Raw genomic sequence first — 15,873 nt, forward strand, 5'->3', positions numbered from 1 at the left:
ATGAACAAACTTGGTATCTCGTCTTCAGTTATAAAATTGAATATGGAAATGCAAGACTGAGTCGTAGTATCAACAATCCATTCATTTTTCTATCCAGACAGGCAGGTCATATCATTTGTTTATATCCAATGTTTACATATTACCTCCCAATAGTTCGAACTTGTCGACAACATGGATAAAGGGGCACGTACCATTCTCAGAAGAAGTGAGATTCATATTACTGACCGGTTGATGACTTCCAGAGTGTTTATTGAAATCTGATGGAAACGTTAGACCATGTCGGTAAATCAAAATACCCACTATTTTGACAGCATTGAAGTTATAATAATATAAATAGATATATGATTAATACAAAAAATTGCATAAGCAACAAAACTATTACTGTTATACATTAATACCACAGAGATGGTAGTTTGAATATAGAAAGTGGAGCATAGATGTGAATATGAAATGTAGATGCGTTATATACCAGCAAATGAGGCCCTCTGAAAATGTGTAAATGCCCCCAAGAGAAGTAATATAAATATTCACCGAAAGCGGCTATAATGAATTTAGCGGTTGTCTGGACTAGCTGCGCAACGGAAGCAGAAAGAGGAAATAGTAAATTGAGCCATTCAAGCAACAACTTCAATACCAACACTCTTCGCAGAAGCAACAATTGATTTGGCAATGGCCTCCAAACTCAATCCCGACATCTTTGTGTCCTTGTGGAGCATTAGCAACCTGACTAAAACATGCTTAAATCTCAATCAAACGTACCTTTTGCTTGATCTTTGCAATTTCATATACATGTTTCAAGCTAACTTTTCCAACTGGAGGGTCGTTCGGTCCATGTTTGCCCGCCCCTTGCTTAGCGCCAGCTGCACGAAGCAGAAGATATGAAGTGGGAGGCGATTTGATGTCAAACGTAAAAGTTCTGTCCGGTCGGATTCTAATCGTACACGGAATTGGCATTCCCTATTAAGCATTGAAATATTATGTCAGGTAGATTCTTCATATAAGAATAATCAAAACATTTAAACTCACCGGAACGAAATGGGCCGTCCGAGCATTGAACTCCTTACAGAAATCCATAGCCTTGACACCTTTGGATCCGAGTGCTGGACCAACTGGTGGTGAAGGTGTAGCAGCACCTGCCCCGACTATAAGCTTAACTAAAACGTCTTTAGCAGCGCGATTTGCCATTGTAGTTCAGTTGATCGCTGAGGTAGTAGGTCGCAAATAAAATAGGTATTCGTAAGTGGGGTACTTTATCTAGCCCACACCCTGTTCGCGAATGCGGCAGATGAACCCGAAAATTTATTAACAGTACTTGGACTATTGAGTGTAGATACTAGCTTCAATCACTGAAATCTCGATTTTAAAAACGAAATTGATGATCTTCAACCAAGCCCAATCGATGTCAGCAAACAAAGTCAGAATAGCAAAACTGCCTCGGTAAAGGTTGAGATAGTGGATGTACTAGAGCCGGTTGGTCTCACAGATGGGGGCGGTCGTGGACTAGAAACATCTCGAGCGGCGCAACTCCGAATTCAGTAAAGTGCAATCATGAAGGAAGTGTGGTGTTTGTATGTATGTAGATAGCGAAAGAATCATTTGTTCGACTCGATAATTCTCTATGCCGAAGTGTGATGCTACTGTCAAAAACGAGGAAAATCTGAATGTACAGAATGGAAATAAAGATCTGTCTTTTCATGGTCTACTGGACAAATTTGCCAGCAAAGAGGTTGACCTAGAGTATGCCAGAGCACCGTCTAAGCGGCAGCATTTGATTCCGACTACGTCTTCTTCCATATCCGCAAATCAATGCACCTCACAGACCAAAAAAAAACGAAAACGAGTCAGAGGATACGCTCCGCCATCTCAGTATGCACACCTATCACCAGTTCCCGACCGCCTTGGCCCAAATCTGATCTGTATATTTGTTGGTCTAAATCCAGGCGTCGCAACCGCTAAGCATGGCCATATGTTTGCAAATCCTACAAATCTATTTTGGCCCCTTATGTCTGAATCTGGCTGCGTCTCTCGAAGAGTCACTTGCATAGATGACGAAAGTTTGCCTCAAAATTGGGATCTCGGAATCACAAATCTTGTTAGCAGACCGACAGCCGAACAGAGCGAGCTCTCTCAGGAAGAGATGGTCGCTGGAACGCCTTCTCTAGAAGCTAAACTGATTGCTCACAGTCCAGAAATTGTTTGCATAGTCGGAAAAGGTATTTGGGAATCCATTTACAAGTTCAAAACAGGTCGCAAATTGATTTCCTCTGAATTTACGTTCGGATTCCAATCGGATTATGGATTTGATTTTGCTTCAGCTAACAGTAAATCGTCGAAAATTGTTTCAAAACCGAAAATATTTGTCATTCCCTCAACATCGGGAAGAGTAGCGGCCTATTCAAGAGCGATGAAGTCTGAACTTTGGGCTCAACTTGGTAATGAAATTCAGCTGGTCCGACGTAGCAGACAAGAGAATGTCCGTGAATCTGCATCATGAAATCTCGACTTATTTTTAATGCATTCTGAAAAATTAACTATCTGATAAAACTTGATAAGAGAGTTCAATCAATGCTCTGAGATAAAAATTGCGGAAACAAGCTTTAAGAGAGCATGTTTGTTAATTTAAATCCTCTATATCATTCACTCATCGTACATTTAATATATATTATAATTGTTACAAATTCTATTTTGAGCAATGCAGAACCAGAAGTCCAAATCGAAAAAAATTAAAATTAAATCTCCGGAGCGTGACTCGAACACGCGATTTTCAGATACCACTACAAAGTGAGAAACTCATTTACAGTCTGACGCCTTACCAGCTTGGCCATCCGGAGATTTTCGACGTGTAAATGCTTATAAACCTACATTAACGGATTTTTCTATCTATGCAAAAATATTCTGAGAGCAGCCTACTCATATAATTTGTTCTTGAACTTCAAATATATATGTGTGCTGCGTCTTCGTAAATCTTAAAGATTTAAATACCAAGTTTTCGAATATCTGTCCATAGGGCAATATGTGTTACGAATAACAATCGAGCGAGTCATACTTTGTTGAATTTCATACTATATAGCCACTGTCATACCTTGAATATATAAAGGCTACGACTTCCACAAAAATCTGAATGAAAAAGCCAAAAAAAAGACTAATAGATGTCCGTGAGGAAACAGGACAAGACTGCCCACGCTACTCAATGCACTGTCGCTGGACTCACTGAGAGAGGCAGCGGCTCCGATTTGTACAGAAGTCTAGTAGCCGATTAATCTATCTCTTAAAACTCTAGGCAGTATCTACTTCAAGTTCTAAAGTCCATATCTCAGAGTCTATCTTCCTTTGACATCCTGGAGCTTTTTCACTGACAGCTTCAACCTGCAGGCATTGTTAGTATGTGTCTTGTGCCGACATGACAGTATAACTTAACTAATAAACCCTTGAGCACTAAGCAGCGGCTTAGGGTATCTCCTCCACTCGACCAGAAATATATTTCACAGTTCTGAAGTGAAGTGTCCATAACACCTTCATCTTAAAGATATATTAGCTGGTTGAGTTTAAGTAGCATAAGATGTCCCGGATAGCTACAGATGTAACAAACTTACCTAATCGAGCAATACCTGGACAGCCACTCTGTTCGGCGAGAGAGTTCGTCGCAGGATCAGGAACCTATGTGGATCAAAAATTAGGACCTCACGGAACCATCATTGCATCACTATTGGGTCAGGTCACTATTGTACGGGATTCGAAAGGTTTGGGAGCCGAGACATCAAATAAGAACGGAACTGAGCGTTCACCTGAACGAGCATCGGGAGCTTTGGCTACCAATGCTAAACTTCCAAAAGTTAGCGTCGTGAGAAGCTATCGGTCTTCAGACGCAGCATACGCTGTTCCAGATGTTGATGATATTGTTCTAGCAAAAGTAACTCGTGTCAATCCACGGTTTGCTACTGTATCTATACTGACTGTTGGAGACGGAAACCCGACGGAAGAGTATGGCGGTATGATTAGGTACAGTTTTTGTCCGTGCAGTATTCGTATTTATTATTCTGACAAACTCGAACTTTTAGAACTTCAGATGTAAGAGAAACCGAGCCTGATAAAGTGAGAATTTTATCATGTTTTCAACCTGGAGATCTCATCCGAGCACAGGTAATCTCTCTTGGTGATGGTACAAATTATTATCTTACGACCGCCCGAAACGATTTAGGCGTAGTCTTTGCTAGATGTGAGACTTCCGGCGAGCCCATGTATCCAGTCGATTGGCAATCCATGAAATGTCCCAAAAGTGGCATTGTAGAAAAGAGGAAATGCGCAAAACCAACTCCGTGATCGCATATGGAGTTCATTTTGCCGATAACTAATTTGAAGTTATTGCTAAATTTAATGAATTAATACAAGCCTAGAAAATCGAAAACATAAACTGAACAAGAATCTATACATAAAAACAAACACTAAATTGTATGGGATAGCTTGTGGAGAAACTAGCCAAACAAACATTCGCAAGCAGTATTAAGCGACACAAGCATTTATTGCCAATTAAATAACACAGCTGATGACAGCCCTTTAGGTTATATCTCTTTCTCAAGTCTAGAAATGAGACAGGAAAGAATATAAACATTTCGAATCCGGACTAGCAAAAAACAAAAACAGATAATTACTAATTTCCAAACGGATCAGAGATATATATCCACACAGCTCGATCCCTCTCGATTTTCCTCTATTTTAGATCTGTCGAGCTCTTTTGATGTTACTTTAACAAAACCAAAAGCCATCTAAGAACTAGATTCTGCAAGAGCAACTTTACTTAGCTGAGTAACTACCTCGTCGTCAATAGCTTTTTCGCCAAGTCCTACATCAGCATCAAGCTTCGCAGCAGCTTCTTCAGCAGTTTGCGTGTTGCCTGATATTTCCTGAGGAACTGAGGAAGAAGTAGCTACTTTAGAGGCTTCTTCAGCTTCGACAGATTTTTCCAAAGCTTCTGTCTTCGCAATTTCTTCTTGTATCTCTTGATCCGTTTCAGCTCGAAGTTCTGCCTCCGACTGGCCGACGCCACCACCCAGCTCGCGCCATCTCGCCATATAGCGTTTGTGCTTTTCTGCCGCCATCTCGCACATGGCGTTCCAATATTTGCTGTGATCGTACTGGAAGTCGGACGATCCTCCAAAAACAGTATCCAATTGTTCATTAGGAACATATTTATCAATAGGCTCGGAGAATACTAGTTTCTCACGGGTAAGAGGATCGATAAATGGATAAATGATGCGAAGGAATTGTGAGACAAACCAAGGAATATTGATCACAAGTGCCTTGCCGAGACGTTCAGGATAATGTGTCTGGAGAATATGGAGAACTTGACGTCCTTGACTGACTGAAGGGTTTTTAGAATTTGTAGAATCCTTGAAGTCAATCAGTAGCGCCAGACTCTCTTGACCACTAGGCATAAAATCAATTACACGTTCAAGACTGAATACCAAGTGTTGAATTTGTCGGTTTGACTTCTCCGTGTTCTGGCGAGAAGAATAGAGATACAGACACGGACGAGAGTCAAAATCGAAACCAAGGATAAGCTGTTTCCCGCTTTCATTCTAAATTGAAGACAAGTTAGTATCTATAAACTCTAAAAATCGAGAATTGGCATTTCTAGTACAAAAAGGAACATTCAGGTCTGAAGTGAGCTGGAACCAAAATGGAAAACCTATCGCATATCGCAATCAAGGGTAAATTACAGTCACCGCGAATTCATTGAAAAAGTAACAATAATAACATCCAAAAATTTTGGCAAAGGCAAAATTGTAGAGAATTGCTTACCTCTGGTGAAATATAATCCGGGGTGAGGTCGCGGACTCCATACTCGCGACGCCATACTAAGGAGCCCAGTACGCGTTTCTGAGCGTCAGCAAGTTTCCACTTGGTAGCGCGAAGATACCTGAGAAGGCATTCACGAGTAATCCAAGCTTGTTCCTCATCGTCTAAAGGCGCCTTCTCTTTATTGGACGAGTCCGAAGAAACCGGGATTTCGTTTAATCCTCTAACGTACTCCAAGAGCGCGTCAAGCTTCTCCTGCTCGTCGGTAGTCAAATCCGGTCGCTTAGGCGGCTTACACGATGGAAGCGGCTCACCGAAAGGGACGTAGCGAACCATTTTATGTGTCTTGTTTTAAAAGTTAATTGGATAAATAAGCGTATGCCTCACGGACAAATATAGCCGAATAGAAATTGCAAATTGTGAATAACGAAGAAAGGAGCAGAGGAGAGACCAAAAGATGCATTCGGGAAAAGAACCTGATGAAGAGGCGCACAGGTAAAAGGTAAAAGTCTGTAGAGCGAGAGGCCTACCAAATTGGTTCTGGAAACGGATAGTCAAAGAGGTGACACTCCCGGTGCGGCTTGCGTGCGGCCGATCAAGCGTGCTAGGTGCAGCTGCTGCATGCAACCAGAACAAATGGAAACTGCTCGAGGAAACATGGGCGCAAAAGCTGAAATGAATAGCTGGAATTGAAGTGAAAAGTCGACTACACTAAGGCTGAAATAAACTTATAGAACAGAAGAAGCCATTTGCGATGTATCTGATTCAATCTGACGAATCTGATAATGTCCCTTCTAGCTTGGCTTGCATCCTGGATAATAATCCAGCGCACTCGCAGATGAGTAATATTCCCTTACCTCCGACAGGTTAGACTGGCTTTTCTTGTGTTGTTTTCGGCATACTCGTATAACAGCGTATAACAGTCAATTCCAAACTGCTGAGTTTAAACCCAGTCTACGACCTTCCTTTGTTTCTACTAACTTCATCGTTAGGTCGTTTCCACCGTTTCCGGGAAATTTTATCCGGACTGTTCTGTCTCAAAACTCCACACAGATTACCTTTTTGATTAATTCTGGTGCTTCTCTCTATCTATTGTTACAACGACTTCAGAGAAAGAGATTGCTGGATCGGGAGGTTTTCTCCTTGTAATCGCGGCTGAACTGATATAGCGACGACTGAGGGCAGGTATCCTTCCCACTAGCTGAAACTCCGAGATACAGACTCCCAGAAATTTGACCCATTGTAATATTTTAATCTGAGTAAATGATTATAGCTAAATCATCTGTGTCACTGTAAATAATTTGTGTCAACTTAAAACTTCGGTCAAGCTATAAACTGCGCACCTGTTCAGGCTAAAGTTCTTCGGTATCTCGGTCCGTGATCCACGCGCTCGGGATGACCGAACCTTGCGAGACGCCGGCCCTCAACACCGACAGGTGGAGCTTAGGCAAGCTTTTCCGCGCATGATGAATATCGAGTAAGTCACGAGCTTGCGCGTAGCTTTTATATGCTCTACCCTAGTAAACTGTTCACTGACTTTCGCTTTCTCTTATCTAGATTCTCAGGTACCGCTTCTGATCTGCGAATACGAAACTTAGCCCTCACCCAGCATAGCCCTTAGCCTAGCAGAAACAAAGAGTTCTTAAGACGTAACCTGTGATGTGAATAAGTCTTAACCAGCATCGGCGTTAACTATGCTTTTAACGAAACTTAAGACCAGTCAGTTCAATGATCTTAAGTTATTATCATCTACTTTTGTTTTCGTGAAGATTGTGCTGTTCGTTATTCCTCAATTGGTACTCCAACAATATGATACGTCGTCACAGTTACTCTTCAAGTCTAGCGCAGTCCCTGAGCTAGTTAATTATATTCTTCCTCGGTTTTTAGTTTGGGATACCGTTTTTTTCATCAAAATTGCTCAAAGGGGATATCTGTATGAGCAAGAATGGGCCTTTGGTTGGCTTTGGACCGGACTAATCAGAGTTGTCGGTGATTATTGTGTCAATCCTTCTCTCTACCTTATCTGGCCTGGCTTAAAGACTAATCCTGAACTTGATGATCTTGGAAATCAGGTCGAAAGTGTTTATGGCTATGCTATTGCATCACTAATAATTGCTCATGTGTGTCATTATTTGGCAATTCTAGTTCTATATTTTGTGTCTACCATCTTGGAGCAACATTTGTTCAAAAGGCCTGATCCGGAATCGACGGGGATTTCATTCAAGCCTCCAGTTAGGTCGTTTCCCTTAATTGTAGGATTACTATACATCGTCAGTCCTGGTGGAATATTTCTTTCTGCAGGTTACTCGGAAACTGCCTTTGCTTTATTCTCTTTCTTGGGTATTTATTTCCGAGAAACTAACCAACCGATTCTGTCTGGTGCAGCTTTTACAGTTACCTGCGGTCTTCGTGGAAATGGTATATTATGGGGCATAATTTTCCTTAATGATCTCTATGAGTCATTTAATGTCAAGGCATGGGGCAGATGTGTGAGAATTGTCATCGGAGGTTCTCTCATTGGTGCCGGGTTCTTGTCTGGTCAGGTTTTTGCTTACTTGAGATATTGTCCGGGTCGCGAATGGTGTGGCAATGTGCCACCATTGATCTACGGCTATGTTCAAAATCATTACTGGGGTGTCGGGCTATTCAAATATTGGCGTACCTGGCAGATTCCAAACTTTTTCTTTGCTTTTCCGACATGGTTTTTGTTCTGGCGGTCGTATCAGAGATATAGTAAGGTGCCTCAACTTCGTCCGTATATAATAATTCAGAGTCTTATGTTTGTCATGTCTATATTTATATGGCATGTCCAAATAATCACTCGCGTCGGAACATGCATGCCGGCCGTCTACTGGTATATCGCCGAGAGAATTTATATAGATGAACCAGCTACCAAACCAAATACTGTCCCAGGCAGAGGCATAAAGAAGTTTATTAATCGTGCAAGACAGAGTTTCAAAATGCATGAAGGTCTATGGGAAGTCAAATATATGATAACTTGGATAGCCGTTCAAGCCGTATTATTTGCTTCTTTTATTCCTCCTGCTTGATTGCAGATGAATTGTATTATATAATTGATAGAATGCTGATTCCTGTTCGTATTTGAATTTTTGCTGGCACCCTATATTTATTCATACTTGCAGTGTTGTAGGAAGCATTCGAAGTTGCTTTGTGTTTTACTCCGTTACGATCCTCAATTTCTACTGAATAAAAAAATGGTCTTACGCGGGATCGAACCGCGGATCCTGGCGTTATTAGCACCATGCCTTAACCAACTGGGCCATAAGACCGTGTATCACAGTCAGTTGGATGGAGGATAAGGGTGTTTCTCCATACATAAAGTTATGTTGAAAAAATTTATTGTAGTACTCTTAATTGTTTCAGTTAATTGTTTATCTTAAATTCGAACATTCTTGGTAAAATTCTGAAGACCTATAACTTAATCTATCAAATACTACTTTCAATGTCGATTTTCAATTTTTCGCTTCCAGTGACTAGCATATGGAAGAATTTTCTAGGATGTTAATAGCAAAGGTATGATAAATGAAACTGATTTTGTTATTAATGCCGCACTAAGTTTTCAAGCTAATCAAGAAACTATAGACATATTGAAACAGGTAAAACTACCGTTTGAAGCCAACACTGCTTGACGAAGATAATATTATCAACATTATATGGTTTTATTATTCTATACGTAAAATGCACTCAATCAAGTGAAGGTCATAGCTGAATAGAGACAAACAGTATAGGCCTGTACCTGCACCGACTGTACAACCAGGCTGAGAGCCAGAGCTATGCTATCTTGGAGCTCTTCAACCACACAAAAAAGTAAGAGCAGGAATAAATGTAAGCCGGACTGTTGTAGTGTTTTGTTGATATAGACTGACAATACTGGGAGCATTTGCAACTTATTGAGGCTTCTCGAGCATATCTGTACTCTCAAGATTCATCTGAACGTTACGCTGATAACTATCCCACATTTGCGTAACAAGTTCATTATTCATGTTCCCCATATTCACATCCTAAGTATTGCAATGAGAGACGTAATTTTTCCTACAGATCAGCATACATACCTGCAAAACTCGGTTAAGTACTATTACTGCTTCATTCAATTTCTCCTGGTTGGATGAGCGACTATAATCACCTCCTCAGTCTCAAACAAGTTAGTACTTACAACATTCATAACTATCCGAGATAAAAGAGCACTCTGAGCTTCATCATGGGGACTTTCCATCTTAAATATTGCACCTTCAGAATATTCAGTTACTGAATTCGTGTGACGCGTGACAAGAATGACGCGCTTATCAAAAGTAAACAGTAGACTCAAAATTCACGTGATATTTTCTCGATATATTTGGACTAACGAGGAACTGCAGTGAACTTTTTTCACTTCGCCTTGGAAAAGGTTCTTGCGCAAAAATATATTTATCTCAAGGTTCACTATATTTTTCTTGTGGTATAAGGATATTTCGTTTTGGCGTGAATTTCAGGTTTAATGGTCGTAGAATAGAGTATTCGGAGAAGATGTTGGAGATCCAGGTATTGACTCTTAGTAAATCTGATAGCCAGAGACAAGACTAGGTGATTTCTACATAAATAGTTTTAGAACGAAAGCCGGAGAGAGCACCAAGTTCGTGAGAAAGATCGAAGGAAATTCTAGAGCTGGATGTATTCAATGTTGGATATAATAAAGTACAATGTGAGCTTATTGAAAATTTACAAAACTGTATCGTGCGTTCTCCGCAAATTCTCGATTAAATGGAACTCAAGGCCAAATCTCTCATTCTATCCATATTTTTATTCTATAAACAATATCGGGAAGTAAACAACGACTAAACAGCAGTTCGGCTAATCTTTTATTCCCACTCAACAGTAGCAGGAGGCTTTGAAGTCACATCATAGACAACACGAGCAACGCCAGCCACCTCGTTGACAATACGCCTAGACACAACTTTGAGAAATTCGACTTCAAAAGGATACCAGTCTGCTGTCATGAAATCCTGAGTTTCAATAGCGCGTAAAGCGATGACTTGCTCGTAGGTACGCTGATCTCCCATGACACCAACAGATTTAACTGGTAAAAGGCAAGCAAAGGCTTGGGAGATTTTGTTATAAAGACCATGCTTTCTGATCTCTTCGATAAAAATATAGTCAGCTTTTCGCGCTATCTCCACCTGCGAAGGTGTGACTTCTCCAAGAATTCGAATAGCAATTCCAGGACCAGGGAATGGATGCCGCCAGACAAGTTCGTCAGGAATACCCATAAGCGTACCGAGAGCACGAACTTCATCCTTGAAAAGTTCACGTAGTGGCTCAATAAGCTTTAGTTTCATATTCTCGAGAAGCCCACCAACGTTGTGATGGGTCTTAATAGTCTGGGAAGGACCTTTGAAAGAAATCGATTCAATAACATCAGGATAGAGAGTCCCTTGAAGAAGATATTCTATCTGACCACCAGACTGCTTATCTAGCTTCGCAGATTCCTCTTCAAAAATCTCGATAAACGTATTTCCAATAATCTTGCGCTTCTTTTCAGGATCAGTAACGCCTTTCAGTTTACCAAGGAAGACCTCGGATGCATCAACAATCGTAAGATTGATGCCAAGACCTTTTGTAAGCGTTTCATAAACCTGTTGAGTTTCATTAAGGCGCATAACTCCGTTATCAACGTATATAGCATGAAATCGTTCACCGATAGCTTCGGAGAGGAGTTTAGCAGCAACAGTGGAGTCAACACCTCCAGAGACGGCACCAATGACATCTCCAGTAGGAACTAATTTTCTAATCCGAGCAATCTCTGTCTCAATAAAATTTTGCATTGTCCAGTTCTGAGATGAATGGCATACATTAATTGCAAAATTATGGAGAAGAACTTTACCTTGCTTGGTATGTGTCACCTCAGGATGGAACTGAATTCCAAAAATAGGCTTCGACACATGGGTAATTGCGGCAAAAGGAGCATTAGAAGTTGTAGCAATAACTTTGAAATTTTCAGGAATCGCTGACAACTTATCACCATGACTCATCCATACTTGAAAGTCATCCATACCATCAAAGAGGAAGTGATGATCCACCACCTCGAGCTTAGCATATCCATATTCACGTTTGTCACTGCCACTAACTGTGCCGCCCAACCGCCAGCCTAGTTCCTGAAGACCATAGCAAATTCCAAGAATTGGAACTCCGAGATCAAAAATTGCAGGGTCCGCATGCGGAGCATCGGGAGCATAGACAGAGTATGGACTACCAGAAAGAATTATGCCCTTTGGCTTCCAGGTGAGATCGCTGATCTTCTGAGTGCATGGTAGCATTTCAGCGTACACATTGAACTCCCTAAGACGACGAGTGATCAAATGACTGTACTGGGAGCCAAAGTCAAGGACAAGAATTGTGTCAAAAATCCGCGATACCTGGAATGAAGTACGTCAGTCAGGTTTTGCTCCTCTTTGCGGCGATGAGCTGGGAGTAACAGGAAGATACGGACCTCAGTGACTCCCCTATCGACAGCCTCGACAAAATCAGACATTATTACGCTATTGATTTTGCTTAACTAATATATAGGTTTCAGACTAGTTTTGATCTCCCTGTATCAAAGATTGGTAGTCCAAAGTAGAATTCAGTGTCTGTTGGTGTCTGCAGATTTCAACTTTTGGGCTTGCAGAGAAGTGAGTAACAATTTTTTCCTCCCACCGGCAAGCCAAGCCACATACAGTTTGGCGGGGTGCGAGAGTTCTGCTCTGAGGGGTTTTAACTGCTCACGTGTAGTTCGTGGGGATTTCGTTTTGAGTCTAAACTACGAGGGCTTCAGAATATCGACAAGAAGGTATGACAGATCTATCGAATCAGCGCAATTCAAGAGGGACTGTGAAATTGCGCAATTGGCTATTTCTTTTAGTCGGGATACAATATTTACATTATTTTTGATTGGAGATCACGGCTATAGCAAAATCTGTCTCAGTCTGACCAAGAGCAGCCAGAGAAGGAACTAGTTTTATCTGATCTACACGGAGGTGTTATTTACCTGCTGCTAGTCTATCCAGCTGTTTATTTACGCGACACAGTTTCCTGTTTTTGTTTTGTTTTGATTTTTTTTTCGTTTTATCTTTGCTAAGGTATATACTATTTAATTTCTGGTTTTGGTGGGGAGCTCTCATTTCTGCAAGATTCCGGTCATGGCGGCTACAGGCACACCGGCGTCATCGGCTAGTGGTGGTGACCATCATCATCAGCAATCGAGCCAACAACTGTTACAAGCGCCCTCTATGATTTCATCTGCTTTTTCTGTGGCGACAAGCTCTAATCTGGCTCGACTTTCTAAGACGGTAGCTGCGACTTCTTCTGCTCTGGTTGCTGGAGGTAATTCTGCTTCGTATGGCGGTGATATCATAAATTCGGCACAATATCGAGCATTGATGGGTGAAATGGCACCTACATTGCGTAAGCCCGGTCTGCAAAGTCGAATGTTTGCTTTCACTTCGTCAAACAGAAGTGCGCCCAAGCATGTAGCTTCTGACCGATCCCATAGTGTTCTAGGAGCAGCGAATGGAAATGGCCCAGTGATAACTGGCGATATGCTGCAGGATTTACCAGAAAGTGATATTCCGTTCTCACTAATGGATGGATTTAAGGCGACTCTACCGGATCCCAACGCAGATGGATCGGATAGTCCGGGAAAAAATCAGATTGCATCTGATAAAGTAGTGGTTGCAAACAACAGTGCAAAACGATTATTATTCTTTCGGCGGCGCAAGAATGACGAATCGAAGCTGAAAAATCAAGCTTCAGAGCCTGAAAAAGAGCTTACTGGTATCGAACTGCTAGAGCATCAAAAAAAGGATATCGAGCGAAAACTGTGCCGAATAGCTATTCGAAAGGTATATTTTGTCAGAGGTTTGGAGGTTAAGAAATTTGGTCAGCATGTTAACTTAATGTAGGCCATGGTTCAACAAAGTAATCGAGAAATTAATGACAGAATTACACAGCTTATTGCACTACGAGACAAGAACGACGAGAGATTGACAAAATATGGTGACCAGCAGACTGACTTGGAAGAAAAGAGTAGGCTTAAATCTAGAAATGGTGGACTATATGTTAATATCAAATAGGTCAAGTTATTGATTATCGGATAGAACTATTACGAGAAGATGAAGAAGATCAAAGCGCTGAGCAGGTTAATGCGCAAGACGTTGATCCTAGTGTCGATAGTTTTAAGGGAGTGGTGGTTTCGATTGACGGTACGGAAGATAAGGATGTTGAATTGGACACCAGAAATGATGATTTTACTGAGAGGAACCACGATTACAATCCACATAGTGATAGACTGGAAGAGAGACATTTATCTGATATAAGACTGACTGCATTTACCGGACACGAAGGATTCAACGTCTTGCATGAGAGCATTAATGGTACGAGTTTGGGCGAGACTCAGTTTCGAGGCAGAAAGGGATATGAAGTTGAGTTTAATGGTAACGTAGAAGCCGGAAGCAGTGATCATGAATATTCAAATTTAGCAGTATATGATGACAGTGACGATACAGGCAGTGTATTAGGTGATTATCAGGCTATATTGATGGGGGACAATGGAGAAAATTACGCTAGAGCTTTTGAAAGTGCATTTGCTCCCGTTGGTGGAGAAATGGCGGATCCAATGAGAGGTGCTTGGGTATCTTCAATACTTGAATGGGAGTCCCTGAGGGAGTAGACGATCAAAGACAGAAATATGTTTATAGAACATTTTTTGCTTCATCATTTTGTACATAAACTGACACCATACTTCAAATTCAAACATTTATTTATGGAGCTGGAATAGCAAACGTTTCAAGCATAATTTTGACAGCCGCTCGGAGCTCAGACTTGGAGATGAATACAATAAGTCCTTGAGGAGCAATTCCGTAATCCAAAAAAGTTCGTCGCGAGTCAGCTTCCTGTGCGGGGGTTGCATATTGAAACAGGGAACTTGTAATAGAATGCTGCCGCAAAATCTCATCTTCGGCATGGAAATAGAAGACCTCAGAACTAGTGCTGAGCTTCGATCTGGAGGCTCTTGACTTGGTTTTCTTAGTACGTTTTGAGCGTGGTAAATCACCATAATCATCGGCATCATTGTCAAGCTGAGAGCTCACTTCTTGATAGGACTTTGAAAGTAGAAAAAATTGATCATAGCTGTCACTAGAGCGCTCAAGTTCATCGAGAAACATTCGGTACATGGGAGGAATGACTTCTGTTGGCATATTGATTAGGCGTTCGGAAAACAAAATTGCAGTCTTCGGCCCAGCATATGTTGCCTCTGTCAATGTCTGGATGGTCGTGCAAAGATCTTTGTTGCTCGTACGGCATCGAGATAACAGATAATCAAGATACTCTCGAATGGGAGCGGTGAGCTTGCTGGGCGAAATCGGAACTAGAGCAAGGAATGCAAAAGGATCAGATTCAGGCCCGTCAGTCTTGATTGTAGACCCAATGGCTTGAGCACGAGCCTGCTCAAGAATAAGATCTGTTAGTGCGGAAAGATCAAGTCGAGCATTGTCTGCGTCCAAAGTTTGACGAAGGAGATTTTTGATTGCCTGGTAATCGACATCTGGATTCAAATCAAAAAAATCGAAGTCAACATTAACAATTTTCTGTTCGCTTGAGTCTTCGGAGTCCGAATTTGAATAAGATTCATCCTTCTTTGCTGCCGCTTTCCTTTTTGCCATGACCAAATATTCTAACCTGTATAGAGTCCGTTTTACAAAATTCGTGGACTCGTCAACTCGAGAAAGAACCTATATTTTTAGAGTGGTTGGGAGTTGGATAGACTGTTCTCTGAATCAATGCGGCTTAAGTTTGATTAGTCATTAGAAGCAATATATATTATGTAATCATAATTCGAGAGATCTGACAGCCTTTCAAATCAAAGAATATAGCTGAATTGGAAAATTTATACAGATATTATCCTATGAGAGCTCCAGTATGAACTGAAAGCCAACTAACCTCTTAACCGTAAATTCCTAAAAGCTTTTGGATCGACCATCATGGCCACCCCGCCCCCACTCAAGCGCAGCGCGCTTCCGAAATTCACGTGATCGGCCATGATTG

General features: G+C 41.3%; 9 protein-coding genes and 2 non-coding genes across 11 annotated transcripts; 4 read left to right on the forward strand and 7 right to left on the reverse strand.

The window, feature by feature from the left end:
• Positions 1 to 318: 318 nt before the first annotated feature.
• Positions 319 to 1,487, reverse strand: V1516DRAFT_672999 (mitochondrial 54S ribosomal protein uL11m). The gene is made up of 3 exons (XM_066921830.1): positions 1,027 to 1,487; positions 760 to 957; positions 319 to 704 (listed from the first exon to the last, which is right to left on the reverse strand). Exons 1-3 carry the CDS (start codon positions 1,183 to 1,185, stop codon positions 615 to 617), a joined length of 447 nt encoding a protein of 148 aa, XP_066778029.1. The 5' UTR covers positions 1,186 to 1,487; the 3' UTR covers positions 319 to 614.
• A 74-nt stretch (positions 1,488 to 1,561) lies between these two features.
• V1516DRAFT_673003 (uracil-DNA glycosylase-like protein) lies at positions 1,562 to 2,706 on the forward strand. The gene has a single exon (XM_066921831.1). The coding sequence runs from the start codon at positions 1,619 to 1,621 to the stop codon at positions 2,492 to 2,494; it is 876 nt and encodes a 291-aa protein (XP_066778030.1). The 5' UTR covers positions 1,562 to 1,618; the 3' UTR covers positions 2,495 to 2,706.
• Positions 2,707 to 2,734: 28 nt separating this feature from the next.
• On the reverse strand, positions 2,735 to 2,831 carry V1516DRAFT_t33. Its single transcript has one exon. It is a non-coding gene; the product is annotated as a tRNA-Tyr (tRNA).
• Positions 2,832 to 3,559: 728 nt separating this feature from the next.
• V1516DRAFT_695280 (uncharacterized protein) lies at positions 3,560 to 4,320 on the forward strand (the record flags this gene model as incomplete). The annotated part of the gene is made up of 2 exons (XM_066923985.1): positions 3,560 to 3,999; positions 4,059 to 4,320. The coding sequence occupies 2 exons, from the start codon at positions 3,560 to 3,562 to the stop codon at positions 4,318 to 4,320; spliced, it is 702 nt and encodes a 233-aa protein (XP_066778031.1).
• A 443-nt stretch (positions 4,321 to 4,763) lies between these two features.
• Positions 4,764 to 6,132, reverse strand: V1516DRAFT_623306 (CRAL-TRIO domain-containing protein; the record flags this gene model as incomplete). Its single annotated transcript, XM_066919621.1, has 2 exons — positions 4,764 to 5,576; positions 5,800 to 6,132. The coding sequence occupies 2 exons, from the start codon at positions 6,130 to 6,132 to the stop codon at positions 4,764 to 4,766; spliced, it is 1,146 nt and encodes a 381-aa protein (XP_066778032.1).
• A 1,131-nt stretch (positions 6,133 to 7,263) lies between these two features.
• Positions 7,264 to 9,165, forward strand: V1516DRAFT_673014 (uncharacterized protein). Its single transcript, XM_066921832.1, has one exon. It carries the CDS (start codon positions 7,491 to 7,493, stop codon positions 8,844 to 8,846), a length of 1,356 nt encoding a protein of 451 aa, XP_066778033.1. The 5' UTR covers positions 7,264 to 7,490; the 3' UTR covers positions 8,847 to 9,165.
• Positions 9,013 to 9,086, reverse strand: V1516DRAFT_t32. Its single transcript has one exon. It is a non-coding gene; the product is annotated as a tRNA-Ile (tRNA).
• Positions 9,166 to 9,336: 171 nt separating the features above from the next.
• Positions 9,337 to 10,087, reverse strand: V1516DRAFT_673017 (DASH complex subunit Dad4). Its single transcript, XM_066921833.1, has 3 exons — positions 9,971 to 10,087; positions 9,870 to 9,914; positions 9,337 to 9,818 (listed from the first exon to the last, which is right to left on the reverse strand). Exons 1-3 carry the CDS (start codon positions 10,028 to 10,030, stop codon positions 9,705 to 9,707), a joined length of 219 nt encoding a protein of 72 aa, XP_066778034.1. The 5' UTR covers positions 10,031 to 10,087; the 3' UTR covers positions 9,337 to 9,704.
• Positions 10,088 to 10,419: 332 nt separating this feature from the next.
• V1516DRAFT_673020 (uncharacterized protein) lies at positions 10,420 to 12,446 on the reverse strand. The gene is made up of 2 exons (XM_066921834.1): positions 12,281 to 12,446; positions 10,420 to 12,206 (listed from the first exon to the last, which is right to left on the reverse strand). The coding sequence occupies exons 1-2, from the start codon at positions 12,320 to 12,322 to the stop codon at positions 10,653 to 10,655; spliced, it is 1,596 nt and encodes a 531-aa protein (XP_066778035.1). The 5' UTR covers positions 12,323 to 12,446; the 3' UTR covers positions 10,420 to 10,652.
• A 612-nt stretch (positions 12,447 to 13,058) lies between these two features.
• V1516DRAFT_621741 (uncharacterized protein) lies at positions 13,059 to 14,497 on the forward strand (the record flags this gene model as incomplete). The annotated part of the gene is made up of 5 exons (XM_066919542.1): positions 13,059 to 13,493; positions 13,548 to 13,670; positions 13,731 to 13,854; positions 13,902 to 14,011; positions 14,240 to 14,497. The coding sequence occupies 5 exons, from the start codon at positions 13,059 to 13,061 to the stop codon at positions 14,495 to 14,497; spliced, it is 1,050 nt and encodes a 349-aa protein (XP_066778036.1).
• V1516DRAFT_673024 (protein BCP1) lies at positions 14,373 to 15,774 on the reverse strand. Its single transcript, XM_066921835.1, has one exon. The coding sequence runs from the start codon at positions 15,489 to 15,491 to the stop codon at positions 14,589 to 14,591; it is 903 nt and encodes a 300-aa protein (XP_066778037.1). The 5' UTR covers positions 15,492 to 15,774; the 3' UTR covers positions 14,373 to 14,588.
• Between the last annotated feature and the right edge of the window lie 99 nt (positions 15,775 to 15,873).

This window comes from Lipomyces oligophaga (genome assembly GCF_038497815.1).
Source record: "Lipomyces oligophaga strain CBS 7107 unplaced genomic scaffold V1516scaffold_3, whole genome shotgun sequence".
NCBI lineage: Eukaryota > Fungi > Ascomycota > Lipomycetes > Lipomycetales > Lipomycetaceae > Lipomyces > [Lipomyces] oligophaga.

Excerpts from the sequence above, each read along its gene's own strand:
- V1516DRAFT_672999 (XM_066921830.1), bottom strand. The coding sequence starts at position 1,185 with ATGGCAAATCGCGCTGCTAAAGACGTTTTAGTTAAGCTTATAGTCGGG. Across the intron at positions 958-1,026 it reads GGACGGCCCATTTCGTTCCG|GGAATGCCAATTCCGTGTAC; the intron begins GTGAGTTTAAAT and ends AATGCTTAATAG. Across the intron at positions 705-759 it reads TTGCAAAGATCAAGCAAAAG|GACACAAAGATGTCGGGATT; the intron begins GTACGTTTGATT and ends ATGCTCCACAAG.
- V1516DRAFT_673003 (XM_066921831.1), top strand. The coding sequence starts at position 1,619 with ATGCCGAAGTGTGATGCTACTGTCAAAAACGAGGAAAATCTGAATGTA.
- V1516DRAFT_673014 (XM_066921832.1), top strand. The coding sequence starts at position 7,491 with ATGCTTTTAACGAAACTTAAGACCAGTCAGTTCAATGATCTTAAGTTA.
- V1516DRAFT_673017 (XM_066921833.1), bottom strand. The coding sequence starts at position 10,030 with ATGGAAAGTCCCCATGATGAAGCTCAGAGTGCTCTTTTATCTCGGATA. Across the intron at positions 9,915-9,970 it reads CTCGGATAGTTATGAATGTT|GAGAAATTGAATGAAGCAGT; the intron begins GTAAGTACTAAC and ends TCATCCAACCAG. Across the intron at positions 9,819-9,869 it reads TACTTAACCGAGTTTTGCAG|GATGTGAATATGGGGAACAT; the intron begins GTATGTATGCTG and ends TGCAATACTTAG.
- V1516DRAFT_673020 (XM_066921834.1), bottom strand. The coding sequence starts at position 12,322 with ATGTCTGATTTTGTCGAGGCTGTCGATAGGGGAGTCACTGAG. Across the intron at positions 12,207-12,280 it reads TCGATAGGGGAGTCACTGAG|GTATCGCGGATTTTTGACAC; the intron begins GTCCGTATCTTC and ends ACTTCATTCCAG.
- V1516DRAFT_673024 (XM_066921835.1), bottom strand. The coding sequence starts at position 15,491 with ATGGCAAAAAGGAAAGCGGCAGCAAAGAAGGATGAATCTTATTCAAAT.